At 34.6% G+C, this 27,912-nt stretch overlaps 1 protein-coding gene across 1 annotated transcript; it reads right to left on the minus strand.

Moving 5' to 3' along the window:
• Positions 1 to 2,611: 2,611 nt before the first annotated feature.
• LOC136968287 (ribosome production factor 1-like) lies at positions 2,612 to 27,878 on the minus strand. Its single transcript, XM_067262288.1, has 9 exons — positions 27,719 to 27,878; positions 23,167 to 23,223; positions 20,963 to 21,043; positions 17,806 to 17,901; positions 17,548 to 17,701; positions 10,240 to 10,322; positions 9,998 to 10,176; positions 8,519 to 8,645; positions 2,612 to 2,712 (listed from the first exon to the last, which is right to left on the minus strand). Exons 1-9 carry the CDS (start codon positions 27,857 to 27,859, stop codon positions 2,671 to 2,673), a joined length of 960 nt encoding a protein of 319 aa, XP_067118389.1. The 5' UTR covers positions 27,860 to 27,878; the 3' UTR covers positions 2,612 to 2,670.
• Between the last annotated feature and the right edge of the window lie 34 nt (positions 27,879 to 27,912).

The raw sequence follows: 27,912 nt of genomic DNA on the forward strand, positions 1-27,912 counted from the left end.
CTTCTGGGATAATGACTGATATCGAATTATGGGCCACTCTAAATTGATATGCCAAACTACGAAACGATTCGCTTAAATTATATATAAGTATAATTATATTCATACAGATATATTCCCTATAACCTTCGGCATCCAAAAGCCTTAATTCATTCATCAGCTGGTGAAAGCACGATTGTTTAGCCCGTTGATTTTCATTTCGCCAAGTTTTAACCCAGCATGAACGTTTTTTCTTATTTTTCTCTTCGTATATTCTCGCCAGCTCTAACAAAATTAGCACCTTTTTTCTTTTATTCATTCCAGAAAAGGAACTGCTTGCTATTTTAATAAGAAAAGTAACTAAAATTCCGTAAATACTCTGAAGTAAAACGTAAAATGTTGGTAAACTCACGAAAGTAGACAAAAACAAGCTACTGTAATTTTATTGGTTTATTATAGGGTCAAGTGTTCCGAGTTGCAACGTCAACGAACAATGTGTGACCACGAGAAGACTCACGCTTGTTGCAGTTGCGGTCGCCTGTGCGGCTGGAAATCGCATAGTGTGACCAGGGCTTTAGTGGTGGATTGCACGAAATATGCTTTTGAACTACTTGCTAACATGTAGAATGTTCAGTACAAGCAAACTATTTTAAAATATATATCGTTTATTCAAAATTTAAAAAATATTATTAAAAAATTCAATTATAACAATCTGTATTTACATTCTGTATCTACTGTATACTGCCAGTAATATTTGTAATATATGTACAGTGTAATTACTGAATATTTACATTTATTTCACAAATATTTTAATTGTATCTTTTTCTGCTTATATATTTTTGAAAAGTTTATTTATTTCTTATAAAAATTAAATAGCAGCCTTATATAGGCCTCTTTTTGTCTTCTGACAATCAATATTTTAGATCCAGTCTGCCATTGTCTACGACCCATAGTTTTCAAAAAAATGCAAAAGAAAAAGTATGATGTTACATCCAATACACAGAAAATAAGCTCTACTGGAAACATGAACATTGATACTTTCATATGATATTATGCTTACATAGGAAGATGCTCAAAATGACCACCATGCATGCCATAGAATGGCTGACTGTACACCATCCAGCATTGTGTTGGCCACAAAAGTGAATGCCGCATGAAGATGAGCAAGCAAGCAAGATCATGTGCAGTCAGACAGTCTATAGCATGTGCATGCATACCTCGATATGCTCGGTGGTCATTTTGAGCGTCTTCCTATGTAAGCATAATATCATATGAAAGTACCAATGCTCGTGTTTGCAATAAAGTTTATTTTTCGTGCACCAGATGTGATGTCACATTTTTTCTTTCTCAGTTTTCGAAAACGATGGGTCGTAGAGGTATGGTTCTTGAGTCATGTTTTATATATCCCGAGCAAGGATTCTTGCTCTGTTCAGTTTATGCGGTCTCGGCAGGACACCCTGTATAATAGAAGTTATGCTTTATTATAACTTAGTAAAATAAACTGAGATTATTTATACAAGTTTATTAATCAGATTTTTTTTACTGAGACAGACTCCTACATATCCAGGTCAATGAATGAAAATTTCTGATTGACTTGGGATGAACTGAGTCCTTCAGAACAAGCACACGAGGTAATTGTATATTAAAATTACATAAGCAACAGTTTATTTTACAAAAAGTTTAATCAGTTGTTAGACAAATCCTGTTTGCTCTTAGTTACACAATTATAACTAATTACTATGAAATTTTTATTTACATATGCTTCAATATGCAATGCTTATTTATATACTGTAATAATGTGGTAAACTTAAATTACTACAAAGTATGAACGGAATGACATCAAAGGAATTGGCTGGGGTATCCAGGTTTCATGATAGCCGATTTTCCACAGGATCCTAGAGAGCAACTATAAAAAATTTCATCCAGATGTTTTAATGTTTGTCATTACTTTCCTCCCCATACTACGCAGGCAAAAAGTATTGCTAAATCTCTCTGGATAGCTTTGAATAGAGATACTTAAATTATATACTGAGTGATCATAATAATTAATTTTAAAATAAATTTTAGTTAGTTTTTCATTGCCAGAAACATTATAATCTGTTTTGAATTTTAATTTTAAAAAATTTCTTAGAAATATTATTATTATTGATTCTGGCTTCTCAAACTATTTGATTAAACTATTGAAAAATGCTTTATTTATGAGTGTTTTTAATCTGATAAAAATTGTTTATTCATTAGGCTAATGATAATAATTATTATTATTATTTCACAAAGTTTTATAAACAGTTAAAATTCCATAAATATAATTCTGGATTTAAGTAATTTTTAAAAACAGAATAATTAAATTACCTGTGGATAAGACAATTAAAAAAACTGAATTGGACACATTGGAAATTGCAAGTATTTCACAATTCATTATTGAATATTTTGCTAATTGTTTATATTGCAGCCTCTGGCTCTTTCTTTTAATTAATTGTTATTATGAGAGTGAAGTTTGCATTTAAATCAATAATTATAACAACATATTATATACTTTTCTTGAATAGACATTATCTAAATATTTATTCAAAAACTGATTTATAATTCTTTATGTGTGTTCATTACAACCGTATTTTTCAGATATTGAAAGAAAACATTATTATTTCTTTTAAAATTAAAACTTTTATTATACATCTTACTTGTAAACTTTTTATTTTACAAGAAAAATCTTCTCCTACTTGTTTCCATTTCGTGTCGCTGTAAATAAGTAAAATTTCAATTTAATATTTACTACTTGATAAAAACTTTTAAATGTGTATTTTATTTAATTTAAAAAAAAAACATAAGGCAGACTATAAAATGAACTGAACTGATTATTTTTAAATTAAAAATTTTCTTTTTAGCATTAAAGACTTGATCTGTAAATGAACTACATTGATATACAGTAGAGCATCGATTATCCGAATCAACTAGGGACTGAGGTTGGTCGGATAACCGAAAAGTATAAAAAAATACATTATTAATATAGTGTATTAGTATATCCCATGTAATAAGCATATTAGTATATCGCTAGTAACCTACTTCGCATTGAATTTTCATCGATGTTAAGCCTAACAAATTTTTTTTTTTTTTAAATAATAATCATCGTTAAATTATTTCTTTATTTTGCACAAAATAAATACAGAAATAAAGAAAAAATAGAAAATTAAGCCTGGTTTAAATACTGGCCTCCCTTTCATGGTCGAGCCAGTGTTTCCAGCTAAAACAAGCAAAAATTTAACAAAAATAATATTAAAGTAGCCAAGACGTAGCCAAATACTGTAGCGCCACATCACTAGCGGACATTTGAATTTGCCGACTAGAATGCGGTCGGTTAACCGATGTGATGGTTGATCGGGGGTCAGATAATCGATGCTCTACTGTATAGTAGAATCTGAATATTTGCACATTTTGCATATATGTGATTCAGCATTTGCAAAACTAAAATTTGTTTACTAACAGAAGGATTTAATGAAAATGACTAAGTAATGAATAAAGTGAAAAATTAAATGATTTTTGATGGTTTATCTTAAACATACTTCACTGCAATTCACACTTTTGACCATTAAATCATTTTAGTAAATTTTCTTAAAGTTGCATTATTTTAGCACATGCACTTATTCAAGTGGCTCTTAAGTGACACATACCTAAGGTTGCAAAATTTTATATCATCAATGTTTAAAAATATACATTTAATTAATAGATATAGAATTTATAATGAAACATTTCTTTAAAAATTGTATTTATTTAGTTTATCATAGTCTTAAAGCTCACTACTAGTTTTATCTTTACTTTTTTAGTAACTCATTACTTATTTTAAGATATTTTTTAGTATTTGTTTAAACATCAGATTTTTTGAAAAGCCAATGATACATAATAATGATGAATAAGACTAATATAAAAAATTATTAGATGAACATCATTGTATATTTGTTTAAAATGTACAGCAAATAATTGTTTATTTTAAATTAATATTTATTAGTTAAAGTTCAAACTATCCAAATGGAGAATTTACACTTTATATATTTTTTTTTAAGTGTACTTTTTATTTACTATAACAGATTTATTATTAGTTAGTTTTGGTGAATTAGATATATAAAACTTACAAAATGTGATTAATTTCATTATACATTAAAAAGATAAACATGAAATTATATATTTAACGAATAATATGTGAAAATTCGAACCCGCTGGAACCAAACCACTAATAATAAAATATTTTATTGTTTGGTTTTCACGGAGAAAACATCAATCATGAGGAACAACATTTGAATAATGCTGGTTGGTGAAACTGAGAAACGTGACCGAGACGATATAAGGGCGACGAGAGAGGAAAAGGGGTCGGTTACGTAGTGTCGATTAGACAGTGTGTGTGCGTCCCAAGTCCCGAGGGAACCCGACATCTACGAAGGAATACCTTGCCGAGGATACTTTAGTTGGTAACCAGAGCAACTCGGATTAAGAGGTATGACTTCCCCAAAGTTGTGTAAACTCTCCCTCCACATATCCGAACTTAGGCAACAGTAGCTCGCCCTAACCGTATCTGTAGCTTTAGCATTAATAAATCATTCTTGTTGTTATTATATGTCATTAATGTCCTTTATTCGAGTATTGCCGCCGCTCTACCGTCGGACCAATCCTCTTCTGCACTCTCACTCGCGTGACGCGTAACAAAACCGAGCCGCCATCTTGACGTGGGCAGGTCTCACTGACCTGTTAGCCAAGAAAAAGAAGAAACGAGACTCCATCCACCTCCCAGCACCCACAATTGGTGTCAGGAGTGGGGTTCAACTCCTTCAAATTATCGATAGAGCAGAAAGGACCATATTCGAATAATAAGGACAATTCCAGTTGAAGTAGGGACCTAAATCATAGGTAGAAAGACTAGGAATATTATCGGAGGTAGTTCCAATCTAATCGAACCTATTAGGAAGAATGGAAGGCGATCCGCAACCCGCGGCAGGACCAGCTCACCCGAATCCAAATCCAAATCCCCTCATGCTAGGAGGATTGGGCGGAATAATTCCGTTACTGCCCGTGTTTACTGGAGAAACGAGAGGCATCAGAGTCACGGATTTTTTCAACTCCTTAGCGGACGTGATGAAAGTCACGGCATGATCCAAGGCCCAAATGCTAGCTGTAGCCAAGCTCAAACTCACCGGGATAGCTCGGAAATTCGTCCGGAAAGACCGATGAATCAAAGAGGTTGACAACTTTGATGAATTCAAGCACTTAATGATCGCGCAGTTTGAGCGGGAACCCTTTTCATTTAGGCTTAGTAGATTTTATACCTGTGTACAAAGACGGGACAAGGACGTACAAGCATATGCCGCCCGGCTTCAAGCGCTTGCCATGGAAATCGAGATCACGCCAGAGCCTGGGGCAGATGCCGCGGAAACTGCTATTATTCAGCGCATTCAAAGAAAGGAGTTAGACGAACGGTTAAAAGCGCAATTCCTCAATGGAATAGATATAAGGATCCGCCAGCGAGTAATGAGTCGCGAGGCTGAGACCTTTGATGAGGCGCTCAAAGCGGCGATCAGTGAGGAGACGATCGAACAGCTCACCTCCCAGCCTCGGGGAATATTGCGAACAGTCCGGGATAGTGAACGGGAGACAGACTCCCCCTCACAGGACGAGATAGCCCAACTAACGTTGGATATGCAGGAACTTAAAGCCAGAGTGGAAGATCTAACCCGAGCCTCATCAACAAACAATGCTAGAACCCCTCCAGGGAAGCAAAATAATCGAGGGAATTATAACAACCCGCCTTTCCGACGAGGAGGATACCGCCCAGTTAATACTAGCCATAGACCCGACCGACCAAATGATCAAAACTATAGGAACCGGAACCCCCGCGGTCGCAGAGATACTAATAGTAACGCTTCTCCAACGAGTCAACGAAATGAATCTCCAAGGAGATGCAAAAGCGAAAATGATCAAGATAGCTCTCAACCTAAGGAAGAAAATCGAAACGGATGGACAGGCATTATTCGAAGCATCCAAGATCAGCGACCTCGATATAATTACGCTACTAGATCCCCTTATCCGGTATCTAAGCAAAAACGATGCTATACCGAATCAAGTATGAACTTTTCTCCACCCCAAACAGATTCGTCCGATGAAAATGAGATGAGGTGGAAAAGTAGGATAAGAATAACTAGAACTGTCTCAAGGCACAAACTTATTATATTAGTTTATATTAACAATATTCCAGTAAAAATACAAGTTAATACCAGCGCAGAACGTACGCTCATATCAAACGACTTAGCGAATAAATTGAAAGGAAAAGCTCCCATAAAATTCGGGTGCCGACAGAAGTTAGGAAACAGCTTAGGAGAGCCGATTTCAGCTATAGGATCAGCAACACCTACATTTAAATTACGGGGAAAGAAATATGCCATGCCAGGTGCCATCGTACGAGCCAAAGTCACAAACCCGTGTGAAGGAATCTTGGGGCGAGACCTCATCGAAACCACACAGTTAATTTTAGATCTTGCTCATGATCAAGTCATCCTACCAAATGGGAAAACAATACATTTTTGCACACCTAGACGGCCGCGCAGAGGGAGAAAGCGGCGTAAGACCTGCAATAAAAGAGAGACAATCCTGTCAGACAGCCCACAAGCAGAAATCCCTCCCGCCGAAGGGAAGGAGAGTCAGAAACTACAAATCCGGAGCGCGAGAAGGACCGCTGCTCATCGAAAAGCTAAGCGACCCGAATACAACCAAATAACACAGACAAGCATTCAGCCACTTGTTGCATCACCCGGCGAAGACGCATTAACGGCCACACCACCACCAAGCGAACTACCCGACCTTTGAAACGAGGCTATTCTGGCATCTGTACTCCCTCCCCTACCGAAAGAATCGTCGGAATCAGAAAGCGAAAGCAAGTTAAAGGAATCCGGGCTGGAAAGCGAAATGTAGGAAGCGAAATCAACAGGGGACCGAGAAAGCATGCCCCCATATGCACTTCAAAGCCGCTGCCCTGTCCCCGAGCAGCCACGGATAATACCGCGGCCAAGCCGTAATCGTAGCCGCATCCCACGGTTCGTTTCCCCCGCGACAAGCTGACCTTCATCCCCTGAGCCCGGGGAATTAGACTAAGGAAGGTTAGCAATAAAATATATTACCGGCCTTCATCTTTGCCTCTTCCGTAATACTTGCTAGTTGCTTTGGTGCTGCAATATTCTTTATTGGCCTTATCTATATTTTCTGATCGGTTACACGCCGCCACCGACAAACTCCGGCGGGCCGACAACAACTGCAAGAAACTCGACCGGAAGAAATCCCTCTTCAAAAAAGGGAAGCTAACTCGCTTCCGGGAAGTGACGCACCCTTACAGGAACCCAAGTTCCAAGTCTCGAGGGAACCTGACATCTATGAAAAAATACCTTGCCAAGGATACTTTAGTTGGTAACCAGAGCAACTCGGATTAAGAGGTATGACTTCCCCAAAGTCGTGTAAACTCTCCCTCCGCGTATCCGAACTTAGGCAACAGTAGCTCGCCCTAACCGTATCTGTAGCTTTAGCATTAATAAATCGTTGTTGTTGTTATACGTCGTTAATGTCCTTTATTCGAGTATCGCCGCCGCTCTACCGTTGGACCCATCCTCTTCCACACACTCACTCGCGTAACGCGTGACGCGTAACAAAACCGAGCAGCCATCTTGACGTGGGCAGGTCTCACTGACCTGTTAGCCGAGAAAAAGGAGGAACGAGACTCCGTCCACCTCCCGGCACCCACAAATATATTAACTCTAATTTTTTTATACTTTCTCAATTTAGTTAATAATTGAAGAGCTTAAGTAAAAACAGTATATTCATATTAGGGAGTTTTTAAGAAAAGGAAGGATTTGATTTTCAATTCACTAGCACTTTAATATGCAACAATTTATTAATGTACAATCTGTGGATATGCTGTATTTTACACTAAGCCCCTCAATTATATTATTAAAGCCATATCAAAATTATTCAGATAGTAAAAAACATTTGCATTTTTGTTCACAAATGCATTCATTATATAATTTATACAGAAACTACTAGATATCAAATTTTTGTATCTTAGATAAATACAACACTTACTTGAGCCTGTGACCGGTGTGAAAATAACCAAATCAAATCAACAAACGTTTTCCGGACACCTTCCGTGTCCTTCCTCAGGTTAAAACTGCTGGATTCTTTTTTATATAACGCCGTTCTGGCTTTTAAAACGAATTTGAACGGTGATAGTTCGATTGCGTAATGTCCATCGCGCAAGCGCTGTATCCGTCGAGTTCCGTGCTGTTCTGAACCGTCTTTCTCCTGCATGTCCGGAAAACGTTTGTTGATTTGATTTGGTTATTTTCACACCGGTCACAGGCTCAAGTAAGTGTTGTATACACTCCGGTGTGTGTGAGGAAGATATTTTTTTATCTATTAAATATCATAATTATATCAAATAATATTTGGACTATTAATATTTCGATCTTTAAATTGTAATAATTTTGACAATTCATAGCAGATTTAAATGATAACTCACTTTTAATATCCATTCGTACTCTCCATATTTAGAATCAAATGTTCCTTTTTGTAGAGAGCGTAACTTCAATGTAAATCTTGGACCAATTTCTTGCAAAGCAACTTTCTTCCCTCCTTTGAATTCATATCTAAAAATATATTAAAATTTATAAATGAAAAAATTGTTCTAAAAGTGTTTTAATTGTTCTAATAATTATATTCTTAATTGAAATATGATAAATTAATCATAATTCTTATAAATTACAATAAATTAGTTGATTAAAAAATTTTATATAATATTTATATAGATACGTATAATATATGTAACTATTACATACAGTTTATAATGCAAATTCATTAATAAATTTTTTAATTAATTTTTGTTTTTGTAAAGAAGATATTGTTTGTTCATACTATAATTCATTTTTAATGATGTAATAAATTTATAATCATAATTTATATGGATATACTGTTTTAAATTAAGTTTTGAAATAATAGTCTATACATATACTTATATATACATTATTTATTTTATTTGTAATCTGTCACTGCTGATGACTTTAATTTTCATAGTTTCAAAATACTCAATACTTTAAAGAAATATTAAATAAATTTGAATACGTATCCTTTATAAAACTGAAATATAAAATCTAAATGGATTTATATCAAGAAAATTTTATACTTATTTATATAATATATAATCATCATCATCATTTTCTTCTTAAAGAACACCACTTTTTATGTAAACTTGGTAATTATACAATTTATTAATATATGGTCAAATTTTAACTTTAAATTGAATTTTTATTTCTATTTTTGTTGTATTCGTCACAAATTTCAAGAATAAAAATATTCTGTTAGAACTAACAAATTAGAATATCACTTCTGGAAGAAAATTCGCTAAGTTCGGCGTTAAAATAGTTCCTTTTGTACTAACACAAGCACTTTCGATGAGTTTATAATCGTCGTCTTTAGGTGAAAAGAACGATTTTAATGGAACGAGCATGCAGAATGTTCCAAGAAAAACAGAATTTTTAAATTTAAAACAGGTGTCCGGTAATTCCGGTAAATTAGAATATCACTATTACTAAAGAATTTTTAACTTATTCCAAAATCATGTCTTTTTTTAATTCTTTTTTACTTCACAACTGGGTGCATAGGTAGACACTGGGCATCTTTAACATCATTCCTTATTCAGGAATATCTTACACAATGCATTTCTGGCATACACTGCAGCTTTTTCATTTACACACATGCCTGAAATGCATATCAGTGTGTAAGATATTCCTGAATAAACAGTGATGTTAAAGATGCCCAGTATCTACCTATGAACCTAGTTGAGAAGTAAAAAAGAAACAAAGAATTTTTTTAAATTAAGAATTAAAAAATTTTTCTTATAAACTAATAATTGTATAAATATATTTTACATTGTTTTTCTAAACAAATACCAGTATTTATCTAATATACTAAATAAACATTAATGTATTAAATAAATGCAAACCTGTGATGGCGAACAAATATATAGTCTCTTTGATTATGAAATGTTACAACTCTTCTACCATGAAACTGTGGATCATAATGAAAGAGAGATGCAACCATTCGGCCAACTCTTTGACCGAGTCTTGTATTGAAATTGTTCAATATGATTTCTGGTCTATGTGAACTCCATTCAGCTTTCCTCTATAACAAAAACTTGTTTAACAGAAAGTTTTAAATATTTTCAAAAAATTTTAAAGTACTTACCTTTATATTTTTACAGAACTTTACACCACTTAATCTAAAATAAGCTGTTGGTCCTTCTGGTAAATGTGTTACCAATAAAGCATCTTTTCTGGTTAAGTTTAACTTTTCTTTAATTATAATTAATAATTATTTATCAATAAGGTGTAATTAAATGAAATGGATTATATAAAAATTAAACTGAAGTTTTTAGTATTTGGATATTAAAACAAATGTAATAAACATATATACAGCTTATTTAGGGTGCTATGTAAGTTTATTATGCCAACAATTACCAAATTATATTGGGCTATTATATCGTGATTACTTTAAATTAATTACGAAATAATTTGCCACTAGAGGGAGGTGTTAGGTGCCATCTCTTATTAGATTTAATAATTATAATTAAATTAAATAATTTAAAAAATTCGGAAAGAAAAGAATCAGCCCAGAGCAGATCTTGAACCCACAACTGCCATGCAGATTGTTGCCAGTTACGCTACCCAAGCCGCCGGTCCAACCACCTCTTCCAGATATATTTAAACATGAGATAACCATCGTTGGTTACAGGTGAGTGTTTACAGGACATGGACGCTGAATGCATCTCCAGCTGGCATTTGATCCGTTAAGTTCTTTTAAGTTTTTTTTGAATTTAATTAAATGTTATTTTGTTTTATTTTTGTTAAAATAAAAGTTTGATTTACATTGGCACTTTGCTGTTAGTTAATTCAAATAATGAAAGTTATGAGATATTTAACAATAGTCGATCAGAATTCCTGCAATTGCTAATGTTAGGCATTTCCTAAAAATGCATAAAAATTTAGAACTATTTCAATTTTCTTCTGATCTTAAAGATTCAAAATGCTTAGTGTTATTCCAAAAATTAACTACCTGTTATATCTAAAGTATTATAGTATTATGTACTAAGAAAGTGCAATTTTTTCCTCTTCGTAGCACCATGCAGCACCGGGTTAAGCCTCTAGCGGGCCCTAGACAAAATTTTAATTGGGGCCCCATTTAAATAAGTTGCTTCTAAACAAATCTTATATAATGTGACATTAGCGTAGCTAGCATGGGTGACACCCGGTGTGGATATCGTGGTGTTACCCCAAGTCACGCTGTGGTGTCACCCTTTTTAACTCTTTTATAAAACACTATCGAATTGTAATATCTTCACACTCGAGCAACTTGAACGCTATATCGAATATGCGATGTCGCATATTCGATATAGCGTTCGATATGCGATGTCGCATATTCGGTATAGCGTATAGTAAGCATTGTTAAATACAGCCTTTTCTGTCCTATCGAATTTCTTAAATAATTTTTAACTCGTTTTAAAACAGAGAAATCTTTTGCACTGAAGCCGGGTCCCTCCGAATTACGGGCCCTAGACATTTCGCTGATTTGTCTATTCGATAATCCGGTCCTGGCACCATGATATATATTCATCAAAATAATAACAACTATTACTTCACTTCTTGAAGTAATAACTTATTTTGATTAATATTAATGTTAAATAATGTAAGGAATATTTAGATTTGGTTATGTTTATTAGGAAATGAAATTAACTGCAGTGGTTTGATCTTTCTTCTGCTTTTTAGCCACCATAGCAATAAGCCATTATCTTACATATTCAATAATTTTACTGTTTCATAACATCTTATTTCTTCAGTGTTTCATATTATTGTATTAGTAATCTTTTTATACTCAATGAACTACTTACTATTCAACAGTTATGCTGAACCTTTCTCTTGTGCCTTCTACAATTAGCCTCCCTTCATAATACAAAGAAACATTTTAGATTCTATATATTTTATTTTTGGAAAAATATCATCTTATTAACCAGCATACATTGTAATCATTTTGTATATTCATTCATTTTTCTAATCAGGAGTCATGGCAGTGATTCCCAGCCAAGTAAAAAAGTCACTGACTGACTATATATACAGAAATCAGAGTTGCTGATTTTTAAGGGTTGATTTCTCTGCCACCCAAACACCTGCAGTAATTCTGAATATCTTGTTTGAAAGATAATTGTTTCCTTAGATAATGTGCAAAATTTCAAGATTTTTTATAAAGCAGTTGACGAAATATAAGCAAACAAAAAATGCAAAAATCACCAAAAAAAACTGTATTTTCTTCTTTTGTTTCTTCATCTGGCACTGCAGATGTTCATAGAGAAAAAAACTGTTGGATCTAGAAAACACAAATTTTAAACTTCAGCCTTTCCCATTATCAGTGAAGTGTCAGCAAAACTTCTGGGTAGATAGGTCAAAGTTCACAAGTGTTTCCCATAGAACAATTTCAGTTTTATGGCTTAATTTTATGCTTTTCAGGATAAAATTGCATTGAAACAAATAAATTTTATTCAAAATGTTATCCAAAATAACAAAAGCTCAAATTTATGTGAATTAAAACCTTTTATAACAATTTTTCTAAACAGCATATCAAAAGAGTTGGTTAGCGGTGCATTTAGTCAGTGCCAACTGAAATGAATATTGAAAACGTTCAGTCACCAAGCACAGGCTGAATTGTACTTCATCACGTTTTTGTTTGGATTTACATTTTTACTTTGATTAGATGAAAATTTATAATTAACCTAATATAACTACAATATTTTATTATTAATGATATGTATCTTCAATTCCTCAGCATTTATTCTACATTCTGAACTAGTACTTTCAATTTTTTTGAAGGATATTTTCAGGTTCAATATACAATGTAATTTATACAAATAATTTTTTTAATGAACATTTATGAAGGTAAAATTTTTAAAAGTTTTCACTATCTTTGAGAAACTCAACAATAATTTAAATGTAAAATTGAATACTTTAAAAATTAACATAATTATTAAATAATGAAATTGTACAAAAAATAAATTGAACAGTTAGTAATGATAGTAAAAAAATATGACATTTAATATCATTATTTCGTTCACATAAATCTACTTTATAAATATACTTAAAAAAAAAACCTGTTAATTCTAATACAAACAAAGACAGAAACATCACAAATTAACATTGAATCATTGCATAGTACAGTAGAACCCCTCTAATCCGTCACCTTTGAGACTGGGGGTATGGACGGAATGCAAAAAAGGTCGGATTATCAGAAAAAAGTAAAATAAACAATGTTTCAACTCAAGAATGACTGTATTGTTCTCTACAGTAAAAACATTGCAATGAATTGCACAAAAGCTGTTATTATTAATGAAAAAGAGCAATACTATAAGTGAAGATCCTTTCTGCTCGTCACGTGATCTTTACAAATGTTTCGTTAGAAGGTCCGTCGGAAAGTCACACCTCCACACTCAATGATTAGTTATATACAATTTATTTACAAATATTTACAAAGATATACACTATGTAATAGCATTACATACACTACAGTATCGGAGCTGTGATGCAGCACGTCGACTTAGCTGGCCTGGGAACACGAGTCACTCTTTCGGAGATGGCTTAACCTCGTGGCCGTCCGTCTCTACAACAACCTTTCTCCAGAGGACTTTCCAAGAGGAGAACACTCTCTCTATCCGCCTCAAAGGTCTGCCTGTTGTTAGAGACCGCCACGTACCAGGTCCCTCGCCCTTTCTCCTCGCTTTTTTGCCACCCTTCCAATTTAAGGGATTCTGGCACTGCCTCCTGCGACCAATCACTTCCTTCCCCTTCTTAGAGTCTTCCAAGACGTCCGCCCTATCTCCCGCCGACGTAGCTCACATTTGCGTCCGTGCTTTATTTATTCTTGTTTTCTCAAGCTGGCCGGCACGTGGCCAACACATTGTCCCTTAAGTGGAGACGCTCCACCTTTGATCCTTCCGGCCGTTTATGGCCCCGACCCCAGGTGGGAGCAATTACCTCAGTCGGGCGGTTTCTTTGACACAGGCCACCAAAGGCGACCTTTACACCTCCCACCGACAAGGTTCAAACTGCGCTTCAACAAAAGCCTGTTTGACATAAACAATACTACCGCGACACACAGCAATCTTTACCGTACAAATTATTTTGTTACACTACACTTCCTCCTTTCTTATTACAAGGATCAAGTTACTACAAATAATAAACTATACTAACAATATACAGTATTTAATATTTTACAGAAAAAGATATTTTACACAGTCAATAACATCTTCGGCAAATTGTCCCGTCACATTGCATTCAGAATCGCCTGGTAGATACTGATTACATCTATCCGAAGGACTTAATACCGACATAACTGCCTTGTCTGTACGATCTGGGGGTTCCGGATTGCTCCTGATTTCCCGTCTGGATAGTACGTCGATCTCATTACGATTTTTCGCTCTTCTGTGCGCGATTTTTGCCTTATTATCCCGCGCTACCAATGCCCTAGGGACCGATTGTTCCTTAAGAGGCGTGCGGTCAACTAGCCGAAGGGGAACGCTTGCCTGCCGACCATGACCCGCCTTACAATATTTTCTAGCATCGCTCTTTTTATTTGTCGTGGGGCTCGTCCTATTTTCCCCGCTTTCTTTCGCAACCGTAACCCTCGCGACTGGTTTCCGTCGCCTATTCGTTTTCGTCCGTTCGACTCTCCTCAAAACGCAATAATCGGCTGCCGAAAGTAATGCATCTGTACCGCAGCTAAGTTCGTCAGTTAATGCGCAAGTTATCAAGGCTGGAGCGTAATCATTTTTCTTTTTATTCGACCTCCCTTCTAGTCTTACAGGTATCGTCGCTAACACTGCTGATACCTGCTGCCCAAATGCGCTGATCAACTTAACCTTTCTCGCTGCCCGCGACACGTAAACAGGCACTACAGACTTCCTAATAACCGTCATATCTACCCCCGTGTCCACTATTGCAGAAAATTTATTATCTTTACAAGCGAGCAGGAGATTTTCGTTTCCGCTGATCGTTTCCCTGTTCACCTTTACCCTAGCTACTAGCTGCTCGTCCGATTCTACTGTTTCGTCTATTTTAACCGCTCGCGTTGCTTTAGGCTTTGGTCCTTCCTCTTTAATATTTCTCCGAGGACAATCCCTTCTGAGATGACCCATTTGGTCACAGACATAGCATCTCATTCTTGATCCTCCATTGTTCGCGCTCATGCCTCCAGTTCTAGTGACTGTTCTATCCCTTTCGCGTTCAGGTATAAGTCTAACGTCACCCTTTTCCACAGCCTCCGCATGCTTATCTGCGTATCTGGCTAACTCTTCCGGTGGGAACCAGCCTTTACCTTCTTGCAATAAAACGTAACGCTTAGTGTCGGCATCTAACTTAGTCTTAAGGTGATCCGAGACCACTAATTTTGTTAGCTGCCCAAAAGAATCTACGCCTCTACTATTCAGATAATACCGATATAGATCCTCCATTCTAGCTGCAAATTGGGGCCACGTTTCTTTGCTTCCCTTTTCAGCGGAAGTGAACTCTCTGAGGTACTCAGCGGCAGACAGTCTCAGCTCGTCTAGTAGGAATTGTTTTAAGGTTTGGTAATCCCTGATCTCGTCTGCCGTAAGCCTATTCAACGCCGTTTTACATTTCTCCGATAGCACCGTTAAAACAAGCTGCCCCTGAAGTTCTTCCGGCACATCGTACGTTTGTAGCACTACCTCTACGGCCCGAAACCACGATGGTACTTCCGCCTCCTTGTCTGGCATTTTGGGTAAAGCCCATCTGATTTTTCTAGCTAGGCTATCCAAGTTACCTCCCAGCTCAGAGTTGTTACTAGTCCTAGATTCACTCCATAGACGATCTCTCTCTAACTCTATTTCGCTTTTTCTAATTTCCATCTCTTTGTGTTTAGTTTCTATCTCGGCTAGTCTAATCTGCGTTTCCATTTCCTTTTCGCTCTTTCTAACGTCCCTTTCAATTTCCTTGTTTTTAGAGTCTATTTCGGCTAGTCTAATTTGCAAGCGTAACTTCTCTAACTCGTCAGACTCACGTCCCTCTATTTCATTCTGGTTGTCTGTGACCTCGACCTCGGGGTCCAAAATTTCCTTTTCCGGCTCCGTATCCATTTCCTGGGATTGACTAAGATCAGCCCGACCTCCCTGATCCTCAGAACATGGCATACCCCTTTTTGACCCTTGAGTCCTTCCGCGTCCCGGCATTCTGAATACAAATAATCAAGAACAACTTACCAATGTTGAGTTCTGTTCCGCCTTGATTTCCGGCTACTCTTCCTTCCGTAAGTATCCAAATCTCGAATGTGGGCTCAGTACTCTCCTGTCGTCTTGCGAGAATCTCCTGAAGATTTGCAAGAATATCCTGTCGACTGCGCCAGTGAAGATCCTTTCTGCTCGTCACGTGATCTTTACAAATGTTTCGTTAGAAGGTCCGTCGGAAAGTCACACCTCCACACTCAATGATTAGTTATATACAATTTATTTACAAATATTTACAAAGATATACACTATGTAATAGCATTACATACACTACAGTATCGGAGCTGTGATGCAGCACGTCGACTTAGCTGGCCTGGGAACACGAGTCACTCTTTCGGAGATGGCTTAACCTCGTGGCCGTCCGTCTCTACAACAACCTTTCTCCAGAGGACTTTCCAAGAGGAGAACACTCTCTCTATCCGCCTCAAAGGTCTGCCTGTTGTTAGAGACCGCCACGTACCAGGTCCCTCGCCCTTTCTCCTCGCTTTTTTGCCACCCTTCCAATTTAAGGGATTCTGGCACTGCCTCCTGCGACCAATCACTTCCTTCCCCTTCTTAGAGTCTTCCAAGACGTCCGCCCTATCTCCCGCCGACGTAGCTCACATTTGCGTCCGTGCTTTATTTATTCTTGTTTTCTCAAGCTGGCCGGCACGTGGCCAACACATTGTCCCTTAAGTGGAGACGCTCCACCTTTGATCCTTCCGGCCGTTTATGGCCCCGACCCCAGGTGGGAGCAATTACCTCAGTCGGGCGGTTTCTTTGACACAGGCCACCAAAGGCGACCTTTACACTATATGTATTTACTACATACTGTACACTGTAACGAACACAGAAGAACGCGACGGGCAGTGAGTCACCGACGAGTCGGGACAAGTTTCTCGACTCTGACCACGGTCGGATTAACCGGAGCGATGGACTAGCCGAGGGCGGACTAGAGGGGTTCTACTGTAATGAATTTGGTAACTCAAACTGTTGTAATATAAATTGCTAAATCCAAGAATTTTTTTAAATTGATAGTGTAACAATTTGATAATGATTGCTATAAGTTAACAATTAAATGACAGATCCATGCAAAGTGCACAATATGAGCATTTGCAAGAACATTAGTAAATTTTAAATTTAAATAAAAAGTGTTTAGAATTTAATACTAATATCTTATATAGAATTGTAACAGATCTAGCAATACTTATAAACAATACTTAAAAGGATACTAGGATTTCTTTTATCTTCATTAATTACAATAATATCTGTAAATTCTTTTTTTATTGCCATTTTTATAAGATTTTTTATACTAAATTTACGTCTCCAATGTAAATGTGCATTAGGTATAGTTTGTCTTAATTCTCTAGCAAACAATAATGTTTTCTGAAAAATGCAATTTATACTATAAAATAAATTCATAACACTCATAACTATTTATATAAAAAAAAATTATGTACATTTATGTAAACTATACCATATTAACTTACAGTATGTGGTTTTTCAGCTGTTGTTATCAAAATTTTTGGTACAACATCTCTATTAAAATAACTGGACATTTCATCTGTATCCAAGTCATATTGAATCTAATAAGAAATAAGTTGAAATAATAAATATCAACTTTTCAATATAATATATTCATTAATTATCAAAAATGAGGTTATCAAATTAATGAACAATAATTGCATATAACTTTATTTACAAGTTATGTCCATGCAAAGTGCACAATATGAGCATTTGCAAGAACATTAGTAAATTTTAAATTTAAATAAAAAGTGTTTAGAATTTAATACTAATATCTTATATAGAATTGTAACAGATCTAGCAATACTTATAAACAATACTTAAAAGGATACTAGGATTTCTTTTATCTTCATTAATTACAATAATATCTGTAAATTCTTTTTTTATTGCCATTTTTATAAGATCTTTTATACTAAATTTGCCAGCAACATTTAAAATTTTGGTGGTGTCATCATATTTTATTAAAAAACTTTATATTTTTAACTATTATAAAATGGCAAAAAGCTTCATTTTGAAGGTAGGGATGAGTGTTATAAAAAATTGTAAATGCTAATAACAAGTAAAATTGTCATTAAGTCTGACCCTACCAGAGATACACACTACTCCCATTATCTCCCCACCTCCTTGTTCTTAAACCACCAAAATTTAATAGCATCAATCCCCCTAATGAAGAAACCCTGCAAAATTTCAGAAATTATCAACAAAAGCACAAGAGTCATTAAGCCTTAAACAGAATAGACAAAATTGTGACCCACACCCACACACACACATCCATACAAACAGAAATTACCCCCAAATTTTTTTGCATTTCTCAACATTTCAAGGTGTCTTAAGTCTGAAAATGTAAAAATCTTGAGGGGGTCATTTTTTGACCAATTGCCATACTTTTCCTCTGTTATATATAACAGTTGGGAAAATAATATTAAAAAACAGTATATTTGTACTGTAAATTTTAGATTAATTAAAGTTAGTTTGCTAATATATTAATGCTGATTTGGTAATATATTCAGTAAATAAAGTATATATAATTTTAAGCATTTCATTAATAGTTTCTGTGTTTTTTAATTATATACATAGTAGTAGTAAAGTTTGTGATGAATAAAGACTTTATTTGGAATAAATACAATAGATTCCTTTCTTTTTTTTTGGTCTCTTGAACACTATATAGTGCAAACACACAAACACTTGGCAATCTTCACCTTAAATTTATTGTTTAGTTTAGTTTAGTAAAGTTAAGGTGAAGATTGCTAAGTGTTCGTGTGTTTGCACTATATAGTGTTCAAGAGAGAAAAACAATTACCAGCATGGTTTCAAGATTATTAAAACAATAGATTCCACTTATTGTAATCATAAATACTGCTTAAAGTGTCTAATGTTATCAAAATTAGTAGGTCCGAAACAAATAAGTTGAAATAAAATATTATTTATTATAATCAAGGTTTGGCTATTGTAATCATTATCTTCAGATAAATAGCATGAAAAGAGATCTTAAAAATGCCTGTCTCAATCTCAGCATGCAGCAATTAATCATTAATAATTTAAATGTTAATCATTTTAACTGTTATTTGCTTCAAGTACAAACGTTTAAACTATTAATGTTTCTTATGATACTTTAATTATACATAAATAAATAATAATTGTAATTAATCAAACTTAAAGTAAAAAATTTTCTAATTGCTTTAACTTTGATTTACCCTACTTAATGTTATCAACCAGTGTTGCCACTATAAAGTAATAATTCTCAAACTTTTTTGGTTTGCAGCACACTGTAAAACTTATCTTGTGTAGAAAAATTTTTTAAATATTGATATACAGCATAATCTCCGAATGGCAGACACCACCAAGACCGAGAAGTTTGTCTGCTATTTAGAGGTATCTGATATTTGGAGGCACATGCCAGTGGCCATATTGTATTTAAACCTAGTTGTTATAAAGAATACAATGGATTATGAAAATGTCAAATTTGCATTAGGAATGTGAATATACCAAAAAGTATATATACAATATATTATTTATTTTTTCAGCTGTAAAAGTCTCATTTTAATTGATTCTTGTTCAAATGTCAAGTTATGAAGGGGTGGGAAATATATTCAAAATTGTTATATTTATATCATCATTTATGATCTAAGAGACTAATAAAAATTGATACACGGATTTGTCTGCTTTGTAGTTATCAAGTAAGTGTAACTTTTTAAACATTTTTGCTTTTCTCAGTAATCAATTTATTAAAACTTTCACTTTAGCCACCAAAAAGCTGTTAGAACAGTTACACAACAGTGTTTGTTTGGTGAAAGTTCAAAGGTCGTGCTACACAGGCAATTTGCTGACCACTTTAAATTGTGGGTAGATATTCAGTTTTCTCGCATTTATGATTTTAAGTTTCTTTTTCATTACTAGTATACTATGGTTCTTGTCAAATGAATGAATAAGTTTGAAAAAATTTATAGTTTTTTTGGTATGATAAACTTAATTCCAACAATAAGACAGAAGTTCAATAACATTAATATGTATGACAATAAATGGTAATTGATAACTTAACCAGATTAAACTTCTCTAACAGATAAAGAATATTGTTCGACTTCTTATAACCTGCCCTCCTCCCCTATTCCTATTTTAAGCCAGTCTTTATTTGATACCTATGGTCATCTGTCATCTGAAAGAGTATTTTAACTGATTCTTTTTTTTCATTTTAAAATATTTCATACATAATTAGTTCTTTTGGAATATTGAAGGCAGGACGGTGCATTTTCGTAAGGTTGGCAATGGACAACAGCATCCATTATTTAGAGGTAAATATAATAGATGTCCTATTTGAAGGGTCTGGGAGATTATAAAAATTTCTGTTAAGTAGAGGTGTCTACTATTTTGGAGTGTCTGTTAATGAAGGTTTTACTGTATTTTTAATTGTAAATAACTGTGTACAGTAATAACTGTTACTCTGTAACAGTCTTTATACAAATATATTTTAAAAATAAAAATAAACATATTTTATAATATTCACAACACATTTAGCAATCTCTTGCACACCAGAGTGCTGCATTCACCATTTGAGAATCATTGATGTAGAGAATACCGAAGTGGATTTTATTACATTTATTTATTTTTAAAAGAAAAAATATTTACCTCTTCATCTTCACCATCAACAAAAGTTTCATCTGGTTCTCTGGTATTTTCAATCGTCCTTGGTGCTTGTTTTGGAGGTGCCTTCAGAAGTTAAAAAAAATTTTTTTTTAAAGTTAGAACTATTTTCTATAATAATAATAATAATAAATAATACTTTCTCGGGTAAGCAGATAACAAAGTTCTGTGCATCCACACAAACACAACTATAAGTAAATCATCTGTTAGGCATTACATACATTTACTCCAATGACAATCAAATGCAATTTGGTATAGACAAAAGCAAATCACTTCACATAGAAAAAGAAATTCTGAAGAATAATGATTATATACTACATTTGGAAATGAAGACATCAGTGAATCTATGAATGATGGCAAAGTCTACAAATAGGATTTTAGACAAACAACATTAACAAAACGTAATTAACACCATCCTAGATTAATGTTAATTTTGTTTTGTTAATGTTATCTGTCATCTTAGTTGATTGGCTATCCTGCTATCTTAAGTCTCTGATGGCTGAATGACCAAGCAATTAAAATAAAAGTCTGCCACTCTGAACAACCTGGGATCAAATCCTGATGGATTGAAAAACCATTTTTTGGGAGGTGATCCATCCAGATATGCCAGGACCCATCCCTCACCATCCAGCTGTCCATTCTGGGTCTGGCCAAATCCATAATGGGTTTGCTAAAAAGGCAATCTTGTGCCCACAGGGCAAAAAGAGTTAAAAAAAACTATCCTAAGTTCTCTGTAGAAAGGCTGATTCTTCCTTTTAAAGATGAGGCCTCATAGATGTAATAAACCTTCACTACAAACAAATAGAGATACGGCAAGTTTTTCTACAGAAAACAAGAAACACCAATCCTTTTAATCACATATGAAATCTCACTGTGAGTGGAGTCTCCTTTACATTGTCCGTGATTAGCGGTAAAGAAACAAAGACTCATTTCATCTAAATGTTTCAACTGCAAAACAATGTATACAAGAGCTCCTGACACAATGGAATTCTAATTTTGTCCACCACAACCATTGGCAAATAAATTGGCAGTGTGGACCTTCCTTAATACGGGTATTAATTTTTCAATAAAAAAAAATATATTAAATGTGGTGGTCATGTGACCAGAAAAATACGGCTGCTCAGTATTTTACCTCAAAACATTTTCCTCTGGTTGAGTCTCATTTCACTGAATTGGAGTATGCAGAAAGAGAATTTCACATAATCTCCAGGTAATTTTGCAACAAAGAGGCATAAGTCTAGATATGCCTTTAAAATAATTTAAAAACACAGTGTTTATAGCATTGCTTGAGAAACATCCGTAAGTTATAATATCAGATATTTGAGGAACACTCAGTGTTTATCATTCCATAGAATGCAAACAGTGTTACATAGAGATACGCCACTCCATCACAACACGAAGGACCTAGGCTTATATTTAAAGGTGTATCTAACTCATTTTAGCCAAATTTTGAGATACACCTTTATGTATTTTCACTGACAATATATCATATATATGTAGCTGTACTTTACTCAGAATGAGTAAAGTACAGCTACATACAGAAACATCCACATCATACAAATACACTGAAAAAAAATTAGTAAATACTCAGAACTCACCCACAAAATAAAGCATATATGGACAATGATAAAGTACTTATCCATTCTCCTATCTTAATATAAAATTAATAGATCTATCTTGTATAGGCATCATGTCAAATACACTACAAAAAAGTCTAGAAACATTAGGGCTGCACAACGACACATTACAAAAAGCAGCTGTACTAAACACATCACATAGGCAGAAATTCTTAAATACAGATAAGGTACATAAAATACATTTTAAAGGTGTATATTTTGCAAGAAATTATGAACCTATGACATATACAAGTCTGTAAACTGTAATTCATAAATAATTTTCTATAGCTTATGAATAGATACAATTTTTTTTAATGGAATTTCATATTGGAATTTGTATTAATTGATACAGCTACTGTTTGAATAAACAAATATAAAAGGATTTAGACAAATTTATTACACCATGCACATAAAATTCATTTAACTATTCAATTATTGATTACAATTTAGTTTTTTATTAAAAGAATGACTTTGTTTTAATATTTTTACGCTAAATATGTAATTTTCAAATTACATCATTATTATTATTATTAAATCAATTAAAACAGACATTATTTTAAAAATCTAACTTACATCATCGCCTAAGAGTTGATATTCTTTCTGCCTTTTCTTTCGCAATTTCCGCTTAACCTAGAAAATTCAAATTAAAATATTTCATTTTAAAATAATTTTTGACAATAGTAAAAATTAAAAATTGGAATTATTTTATATAATGAATTAAATGTATATTTTTTAATAGTTTACCAAAATAAAATCTGAATTAAAAATATTAATATGTGAAATCACTTGTTTTTAAGATTGTGCTCTGTTGATAAAAAGATACATTCTCCAACCATGGCTATGAATATGGAAAAAATAAGGGATTTACAAAGCAAGATCAAAGAGCGGTACCTGAACGAGAGAGATGCAAACTCATTACCTTCATCCTGGAAATACATCGTTGAAAATGATTTAGATATAAAACTCTCGGAATTATGTGTCCCCCTATAATCATATTTGGCTTGTGTGTTACACTCTCATAGTTTTTTTGTATATATTTTTCTTATTAGCATATTTATTTGTATTTTGTTATCCTTGTATAATTTTTAAATTTGTTTTTTTATTTATTGTTAGCCTCACATAAGTTATTTATTTAACTTGTTTCAATTTAAATTTGTATTTATAATTCTCCAAAGAGTAAAATTTAAATTAATTGTTCTATCTGTGGAACAGTTTCTAAAAATGGTTTTAAGAAATCTGATGATGGCCTATAGGGGTAGGCTAAAAATGTTAGTAATTAAAAATTTTTTCTCAGCAAATGCATAGGTGTGGTTATAAATTTGTAACTTATTCTCTGCCAAGCACATCCGAACTGTAAAATTATTTAATGTGGAATGTGTTTAGAAACTGTTTAGACTTTTTTTAAACATCTTTAAAACCTAAATATTGTAGATTTACATCTCATATTAGAAATGTGCAAAAAAAAATTGTTTCCAATTTTCTTTTTACACATTTACTGATATTGTTATATCACAAATACAAGCAATGGCACACCCACAAAAGGGTCAAGGGGCCCTGGCACCCTTCAAAGTAAGAGAAAAACAAAGGGAATAGTATAGATTGCACCCTATGGAATTTCGGGACTTTGAGTATGTATTTGAACTCAAGGGACCGAGACGAGTTTAACGATACCAAACTTTTGGACCAGAGACAAAAAATAAGAAAGTTATCATATTTATTTAATGCTATCATGCAGGCAGCACCGTAGTTGCTAGTGCTGCCATGTGGCGGTAAAGTCCTTGCTTTTGTTCAAGAACTACTGTGAATCAATTGTGAATAACTAGTGACATTAAACAATCGGCGGCCTGTCGCCAGCTTCCCTCCCAGGGGGAGTCTGTCGGGAGCACAAACAGTCAAACGCCACTTCCTTTTGTTCAAGAACTGCCATGAATCAATAACTAGTGACGTTAAATAATCGGTGGCCTGCCGACCAAAGTCTGTATAAGAAGGTCAGGACACACTCCCGTGATTCTATAGCGGCAGCGGCCATGTTGGGGCATATCGATAGAGATCACTACACGTGGTTCCTGCATGAGTCGACTATTATTACACATACATACACACTCAAAACGTTAAACAATGGGTTATTCTGTGGCACCTAATTATAAAAGTAAGTCTACCGACCTTCGATTGTTTAGATTTCCTGCAGATAAGCAGAGGAAAGCGAAATGGGTGCAGAACTGCAGACGGGATAAGTGGCAGACAACTAAACATTCTAAACTATGTGAGGGTAGTGAATATTATGTATTTTTCTATAGGTACTGTCTTTGAGATGTATACATGAGCTCCCATTAAATTATTTGTTGTTCAGCCTTCATTTCGAAGAATCTCAGTTTGAACTGTTAATCTCAACTTTTCTGTCAGTGAGATTACACATTTTTGCCAGAGATATGAACAGTACTTTGAATGTAAAAAAACTGTATGGAAGCAAAAGCTCATTTATGCGTAATTCTGCTGACTTCCGAAAATAGTGTTTTATTATATTTGTATCTTTGTGTGTTTACAGAGAAAGAAGTTATATCTCAGATAAACTCTGTTAAAAATATCATCAAAATTGTGTTTAATATTATCCTTTTTGATTAGATTTTATGTAATTAGGAAAATATGACATTTAAGCCTTTGTAAACTAAAAAATGTTCATTAATTAAACGTTAGTCCAGTATTTATTTTTTAATGCATTAATATTGTATTGGTAAATGCTTTAAAATAAAATTTTGGATAACTTATGTTATTGCATTACTTTACGAAGTACTTATATATGTAATTGCATCAGTTTTAGCACCTATTTAATTAGTTTCATTCACGACAGCAAATGATGTGGATGATTGTTTTTTTTAAACTATTTGACTGAAAAGTTGCATAAAATTGGGTCTGCATAATCATCCAAAATTATTATTATAATTTTGACTGGAAATCACTGGATTTATGCAATTTTAGTTTAATTAATGTCGTATAAAACTGACCTCAAGAAGTAGGTCATGCGTGTCCTGACCTTTTCGTACAGACCTTGCTGCCGACGTCTCCCCTCCTGGGGGAGTCCGTCAACAACATGAATAGTCAAACGCAAGTTCCTTTTTTTCCTTTTGTTCGAGCATCGCAACTTCCGATCGCGATAGTGCTGTCGGCTCGTAGTATTAGCCGACCGCGAGCGATAGCGAGACTGAGGGCCATAGCCCCCGAGAATCGACTAGTGAGGATGTGCGAAAAAAACTTAACTTGAACTGTAGACAATCAGTGTGTTCATGGATCAACATTTGCCACTGTTGTAGGTATATATGGCCAGACTGCCTGTTAAACACGCGATAGGCTTAGCAGAGAGAGTGACGTGACTCCCAATCATCGCGCGATCGCCGGAAAAAAAGTATGATAACTTTCTTATTTTTTGCCTCTGGTCCAAAAGTAGAGTATCGTTGAACTCGTCTCAGTCCCGAGTTCAAATATATACTCAAAGTCCCCAAATTCCATAGGGTGCAATCTATACTACACCCAAAACGAATCCTAGAAAATTTTCCAAAAATCTTTTCCTTAAATAAAATTTATTTTTTTTATTTATACTGTATTGTGTTTTCCATTTCTACACTACTTAAGGATTAGTGACTACATAATAAAAAGTTTTTTATCCATTCAACTCGGATCCCCCAAAATTAAATCCTGAGTGCGCCACTGAAGACAAGGGTAAGATTGCAGGCACAATTCTAGGTCTGAATGAAGCGGTTGGGACTTTAACAGAACTGTAGAACATACTGATAGGAACAAAAAAGTCTAATGAACCATGGGTGTACGAGCGCGCCTTCATGAGATATAGGCCCCCCCAAAATGACTATATGGCAGCAAACATGGCGGCCCGACTGACCTCTCATACGGGCGCCACCACACGCCGCCATGTGCTAAACTAGTGATCGATTCACGGTAGTTCTTGAACGAAGTAAAAAAATGGGGGAAAACGTCTACTAAAAACAATTTTAACGGCAAGCGATGGAACTCCCGTAAAATCGTAAAAAAAATATTGGGTCACGTGACCCGGCTTTTTTGCTCGCAAACCCGTATAACGTAGGCGCAACTTTCGAGGGCTATATCTCACGAACGCGCACATATACAGGTATGGTTCCTTTGACTTTTTGGTTAAAGTTTACCTAGGGAACTCCAATGGCCGCGCTTCCGGTCGCCATTTTGTTTTCTGTACTACGCACGCGTACTACGTTCAAAAAATTATACAAATTAGTTAGTATGTATAATTTTTTGAAAAAATAATTACATTAGTAAAAAATAAATGTTTTAAGATTGCTTTATATTTCATAGCTAGCTGAACTTGCAAAATAAACTATTACTCACGTGTTTGACGCTCTGTCATACATTTCCTTTCTGTTTCTTCTCGCTTTTCCTTGATTTGCGATCCCTATCGCTGATGTTTCTCTTTTTAATTGATATTTTTACACGTTTTTTAGTTTCGCCACACGAATGTGCCTTACTTTGTTTTCCATTCTTACACTCGTCGCTTTGTGGAGCAGCTGGAACGGACTCCGGTTCTTTCCATTTCGGCTCGATTCCGGCACGTTGCATCACGAAAAGTAGACAGAATAAAAACTTACCTATTTACTATTAAAAATAGCAGAAAGTAGCATTTTTTCTTCAAAAATGTTTAACTGGTGGAAAAAAACCACTCGCAGAGGTCGAGCCGTCACAAAGAACAAAAAATTTGCATAGGATAGCGTTATTTAAAAATTGCGCCACCTACACCTAACTTCTAACATCACCTGCCGTCGAGATTACCGGAAGCGCGGCCATTGGGGTTCCTTAGGTAAACTTTAACCAACTTTTTTGCTCCCCAGGGGGGTCGACAATTTACTCCCTCCCCACCGCGTCATTCGGTCCTAGAATCTTGCCGTTATGGTTCCTTTGACTTTTTTGCTCCTATGGGAAGCTCTACAGCTCTGTTAGGGTCCCAAATGTATCATTCAGAGCTTGAATTGAACCCAACCGTCTCATTTAGAGCTAGAATTGAGTCAAATTATGACAAACATAAGGTAGAAAGCACATAAGCGCTTAGCATTTCGACACGTTTCTACGAAAAACAAAATCACCTCACCTTGCTTTGTTCCCTTTTTAATTTTAAATATTCTTCTAATCGTCTCTGTTTATTTTTAATACTTGAGATATTTCTTTTAGGAATAGAAGAATCAGGTTCAGGTTTCTCGTTTGTAGCCACATTGCCACTGGATTCCGCCATGTTTGAAACACTTTACAAATTGCCAACTCTTCATCATTTTCTAAATTTTTATT

The sequence above is a fragment of the Centruroides vittatus genome, unplaced genomic scaffold (genome assembly GCF_030686945.1).
Source record: "Centruroides vittatus isolate TY-2023 unplaced genomic scaffold, ASM3068694v2 contig_1427, whole genome shotgun sequence".
NCBI classification, from domain to species: Eukaryota; Metazoa; Arthropoda; class Arachnida; order Scorpiones; family Buthidae; genus Centruroides; species Centruroides vittatus.